This window comes from Poecilia reticulata, linkage group LG9, assembly GCF_000633615.1.
Source record: "Poecilia reticulata strain Guanapo linkage group LG9, Guppy_female_1.0+MT, whole genome shotgun sequence".
NCBI lineage: Eukaryota > Metazoa > Chordata > Actinopteri > Cyprinodontiformes > Poeciliidae > Poecilia > Poecilia reticulata.
In genome coordinates, this window is record NC_024339.1 from 10,826,779 (window position 1) to 10,832,778 (window position 6,000).

Here is a 6,000-nt window from a genome sequence, read left to right on the forward strand (position 1 = left end):
GAGAGACTACTTAGCCTTAGCTGATTGGTTTGTAAACATTACTTGAAATCATCCACTTGCAGTCTAGGACGCGTAACAGTTTTTGGCTACATTTTAAATACCACACTGAGGGCGAGACGGTGTGTAGCAAAGGGCAGGATGGGGGGCGAGCGGGGTGTTAAGCAAGAGAAAGAGAAAAACAGTTTAGTCTGTTCTATTCCAAAAAGAGGAGAAACGCAGCCTCAAATTACTTTGGCTGAGACATGAAAGTGAAGCAGGGTGGCGGTTAAGAGACGATAGCACTTAAAATACAGCTGCAACCGCCAAGCCAATAACTGGAAAAAAGTAGGGAGCGTCGCTTTCAACCTTTCGAAACCAGCGTTTGTGTACTCTGCTACTGTTGCTTTGGCGCTGGGAGTGGCCCCGGACCGGGGCACCTACTGTCTGGGCCCGGGCCCCATTATAGCCTCTTGGGGTTTCCAGGCTGCGGTGAGAACGCGCGCTGGATGCCTTAAACCACTAAAGCTCTCATTATAGTCTAAATGCAGCGCGACACAAGCCCTGCCAACTGCAAGGTAGGAGCTCCAGTATTCCAGCGCATCGTTGTCTCAACTGAAAACCACTTTCCCCCCTGAACATTTAGTCAGTGGGAAACAAAAGGCTGCAGGCTCTTCAGATGCTTCAGGAGATCAAGTTCAAAGGTCAAACCGCTCGTGGAAGTTGAGAAAACTAGCTGATCTTTTGTTGTTTTTTTTTGTTATTTTTTTTTTTGTTTGAAGCAGGATTTAAGGGATGCTCTGTCCTCTCAGAAAGGAAGTCAGGAAAAAGCCACATTATTCCCTCTGGTTCTGGCCGACGACGCTATGCGTTCCATCTGGAGCTCTGCGTGCCCCTGCCACGTCCCGGCTCCTTCAGTCGCACGCCGACAAGCACAGCTCCGCTGGAAATCAGAGGCAGATGTGAGCTCATGCATCTGCAGGTCGCCCGGCGACAGGCAGAGCGGCGCAGCGATGAAGAGCGCAGGAATGACGAGCGGCAGATGGCGCTTCGCTGTGAAGCGGTACGGATCAGGAGAACTGTCGGCAGCGAGGAGAAGGATTCAACAGTCCTAGTCCTGGGCACTAGGGCTGAAACGATTAATCAGATCAATCGCAAATATTGAAATAATTGTTAAATAATTTAGTAATTGATTCATCGTTAACTGGAGTATATAAACTCAAAAGAAGGTCATTTGATGCAAAGCAACACAGAGCAGAAATTGAGCCACAGCTCTATAAAATATACACACATTTTGCATTTAAGCTGAAAAACACTTTTGCCTGTAAATATTTTACCCAGAACTCCTCAAGTGGCATGGTTTAAGCTTCACCCAAATCAATCAGGTTCAGGTTAAAAAACAATATTTCAAGTTAGGAACAACTCAGGGAGTCAGTCAGTCATCTGGGAACAGAGAAATGATGAGACAACTCCAAATCAGCACATGGCCATTCATCTAAAACGAGTTTTAAACACAATGAAGCAATCAAAAGAAGCAGCAGAGATCCACATCTGAGGAGGGAGAATCCACTGACAGAACAGCAATTAGTCCTGCACACCTCAAATCTGGCTCCAACCACCCACAGTGTGTAACACGGTAGTGGCAGCATCATGAATGCATCATTTTCTGCAACGAGTTGATAAGGAGCTGGAGAGCTAGCTAAAGAAGAGCTGGGACAAGACGCAAGCAGGACCACTTTAACCATACAGCAGAGCTACAATGACCAAAACACGTTATTGTGTTTAAACGGCCTAGTCAAAGCCTTGACCTAAGTCCAAAAGAGAGCAAGAAAAATGATGCTCAGGACTTTCCATTTGGTTTTAATTTATTCAAGAAGTTTTTAAATATGGAAAGCTGGTTACCCAAGACTTACCCTGGCTACTGCAGTGAAAGATGTTGATTCAGGGCTGCTGAACACAAATGCACGCCTACGATTTTTATTTGATAAAAATTGTGAAAAGCATGCATCATTTTCCTTCCGCTTCAAAATCAATCACTGCTTCGTGTTTGTCTCTCTCATAAAATCCCAATAAAAAACACTGAAGTCTGTGATAGTACTGTGAGGAATGCAAATCAAGATCAAGTGTAATGAATGGATATATTTGGAAAGCAGAGCATTGAGTAGACTCTAGTGGATCAAATGAACAAACATCCAGTTTCCTAAATTAAAGCTTCTCCGTTTAATTGCTCTTGACACAAAACTGCTGCTTCTTCATTTCCCAAGACACTACAGAGCTATAACGCTGTTTTTTTTTTCCTTCAAAAGGAGACGACATACATACACAACTATCTATATTTAGAAATGTTCCACCGTGTTTTTATTGAGAAAAAAAAATCAAAAAATCAAAGCTCAGTCAAAGTTGCTGTTCAGCTCCTGTTGCTACGCAGACACTGACACTTTAAAATGATTTATAGAGTCGAGCTGTGGCAACGTGGGGACTGGCTGGAGGAGCCTGGGGTTTTGGCACCGGGGCCAAATCTACATCATCGTGCTCCCCAACCCCGACCCTCTGAAAGAGAGCAAAAGCAAATTAACTTAATTTATTATTTTTGGCCCCGGCGGCATGTGCCACTTTTCGCACTCTTCAGGCAGAGCCGAGGCTGTGTTAACTTCAGGGAATTCGAAGAGGAGAGTTGGGAGAGAACATGTGGTGATTGTGGTTGGATCTTTACTCAGGAACAGAGCCAACAGAGCCAACACAGCCCTCTGCCCCCCCCCCACTCCGTCTGCAGTCCATTAGAACCCATACCTGCTCAGGGTTCTGATCAAGCAGCAGAAAAAGACCAAAATACTCCACAAACCCAATGTTTTGACTCCAAGGGGTCACACTTGATAACTGAATACTACCCAAATATTTGGTTTAACATAATTCCACTTCTTAAAACATCACAAGGATTTCCAGAAACTTTACAGGAATGTTGTAACGCTGTAGAACGCGATACCCTTTAAAAATTATGTTCTCCAGATTGTCATTTATTGCCAGTTCCGACTCGAAAACCTAAAACGGGTGAAAAAAAAAAAATCTTTGGCAGAATACAAGGTACAAGAAATTTAAGACAGTTGCTCTGCGTTGGACGGGCCGCCGCTCATTACAGCCCAAACTGTCTCCAAGTGGTCAGCAGCTATGTTTGTAAAGAAAGGAAACCTAAATAGATGCGGGTTCTGATGTAAAGCTGAGGTCCGGCATGGCTGTGCGGTTATGCAGTGGCGCCGAGTGACCATCACTGTGTATCCCCACCTCTGATCACCACATATCGGCTTTCTCCTAACGTCAAAGGCTCTTTGGAGAAAAACAAAACTGTAGGGACGCATTTAGAAGATGCTGAGTTGTACAAACGATGTAGATGAGCAAAGAGGAGGAGGACAAATGTGTCATGGTGGACGCTTTGCAGCAATGCAACAATGCAGCATCCCTCAAATGATGCATCAAAGTCAAATGCATGTTTAGCTTCTAATTCTGCAGCTTTCCTGCAACAAATCACTGGCAGCCGAGTTTCATCTCCAGAAAACTGACCCTAAACTAAAAGAGAACTTGTGTCTATAATTTTGTAAGTGCAGATCAACTTTACTGCAGTTTTGGTTTTAAAGGCAACTAAATATATGCATTACCCAGAAGAGGCTTGGAAATATGAAGGGGAAGAGGGAAAAAGAATTTGAAGGAGCTGTGCTCCTCAGGATTCTACCAAGTTTAAGGTCATTAAAAGCCCTGGCTCTGCACAAGAAGAGAACTCTGTGCTGCCCTGTAGTCGGTGGCCAAGCAGATTAGGAAAGAATTAGCCCATAAAACTTCAAATAAACACCTTGCAGCGAGGAAAAGCTCCATATTTCCCCCCGACTCCCCTGATCCGAACACTTTGCAGCTCCAGCCAAGTGCACTTGACGCGTTTAGAGTCCAGGAAATAAAATATTACATATTTGTATTAAAGTTACTCTTTTTTTATGCAACAACAGCTAAAAAAGAAAAGAAAAAAAAAAGTTTAATGTGGACGAATAAAGCCTTTATATTTGGCAAAGTACAAATTAATGTTTATGTTTGGAACTTGGTATCGATCATGTGTGCAAAACTATTTTACGCGGAAATTTGCATTAGAACGTGATCCAAAAAAGTCAAACATGCGCATAAATACACGCGCAGTGTTGCTGCTATTGCGAAACACATACAGACACACACGCACACACAAAACCTGCTCGGTGAAAGTTTACGAACTTTTCATAGTCCTCTGCGATGCGTTACCAAAAAAAAAATCTCCCGCTACTATTTCAGCGCAAATGACTGAAAAGTGCGCACCAGTTATCAACCAAAATAACTTGCAAGAGCATGTTTTCCCTGTGAATGAATTCCACAAGATAGGAGCCATCTTGTGACCGCATATGCTTGCAGGCTTTAGTACCATCCTCTCTCTCTCTCTCTCACACACACACACACACACACACGCACGCACGCACGCACGCACACACACACACACCATATCTTGTCAGCTCCCCCACAGCCACTGTGGAAAAAAGTTTTATAGAGGGCAGCTTGGTGAAACTGCAGCCGGACCGGGTGTCGCCCGGTTCTGCGGAGCAGCTTAGAATAAAAACACGTACTTGAACGATCTCCCCCTCCGCGCTGATAGTGGCTCCAGCTTCGGAGAACCGTCCCTGCAAGCCAGTCGTGTAGGTAGTATAATCCCCATTGGGACTGGACTCGAACAGCACCACTTCCACAAAGGCTGTATCCTTGGCGAGAACGGCGCCCAGAGAAGCGGCCAGCAGCCAGATCACCGGGACCACCGAGTCGGGCACCCGAGCCGAGCCTCTCCTTGGGAAAATCATCATCTTGCCGGCTTGATCTGCGCCGATCGGGACATAATTTCACACGGATTAATTAATCGGGTGAAGGTAATTGGAATCAGTTGTAGTCGCTGCGGGCGATGCCTCCCCCCCCCCAAAAAAAAAAAAAAAAAGAAAAAAAAGGAGTCGGGATTGTGCAATATAAACTGAGCCCCTGCGCCGAAGCGTGTTTATTTCACCACTGCGAGCCTTGTCAATTACATTGCCTCAACGCTGCCTCGCTTTCTCCCTCCCTCTTTCTTTCTCACCCTCCTCCTCCTCCTCCTCTACAAAGCGGATCTCCTTTGATCTCCAAACACGTGATTTTTTTCTTTTTTTTTCTTTTTTAGTTTCCCCCCCCCCCCTCTCTCTCCCAAAAGGGCTTTATCCCCACCCACCAGTCTCTCTGACCCTCTCCTTTGCACTCCCCACTCTGAAGTGCCAGCACTCAGTTAAGGAGGCACCGCGGACTTTCTGTTCGCCCTGAAAGGAGGCCTTTATTGTTTGAGGGAACTTCAAGTTACACGATAACTTTTGAGTTAATTGAGTTCCCCCAGTCGGACGTGAAGTAGATCCCGCGTGTTCGAACCCACGTCTCGGTCCCTGGCGTTCACGCGCTGCTCTCTCCCGCAGTTTCACGTGCTCATCATCCGCCGCGCCACCTTAAAACAAACACTACCCTCCTCAGGACGTTTCATGATTTACCCGGGCTAATTTTTTTTTATCACATTCATGTTTGCTCAGCAACTGACTATGACATTTGTACTTGTTGGAAAAAATTATGCGATTAATAAAATTGCAATGGATTTTTTTTTTTTTTTAACGACACAAATTGGAGGATGAACTATGACCAATTTAAACCCATTGGGTAAATTTTGTGACAAGTTTAGAACTGTTTATCCAAACATTTTGTACATGTAAATAATAATTAAAAAAAAAAACATTTTAAATGTGTCTGTCAACAAGTAGTTACAATTTTCAAAAAGTGTTTTTTTTTTTTTTTTTTTTTTTTTTTTTTCGTCAGTTTTGAATGAGGTGATTTAAAATTACATGCATTTGGTTTGTGAAGTGCAATCTAAGCTTTTATGTCTGTGTTTTGGAATGGGTGAAAATGCGATAGGAAATAAAAAAGCGTAATGGCTAAAGTCCAAAAATAGTGTTTCATATC

The 6,000-nt window shown here is 44.1% G+C and overlaps 1 protein-coding gene across 2 annotated transcripts in view; it reads right to left on the reverse strand.

Moving 5' to 3' along the window:
* znrf3 (zinc and ring finger 3) overlaps positions 1–5,781 on the reverse strand; it is a 79,335-nt gene extending 73,554 nt beyond the window's left edge. Inside the window, exon 1 of one of the 2 annotated variants that reach the window (XM_017306852.1) lies at positions 4,608–5,781. In XM_017306852.1, the coding sequence (XP_017162341.1) occupies positions 4,608–4,838 (231 nt within the window). In that variant the 5' untranslated portion in view covers positions 4,839–5,781. The remainder of the gene's footprint in view (positions 1–4,607) is intronic. The other variant, XM_008417857.2, reaches the window with a different exon arrangement.
* Between the last annotated feature and the right edge of the window lie 219 nt (positions 5,782–6,000).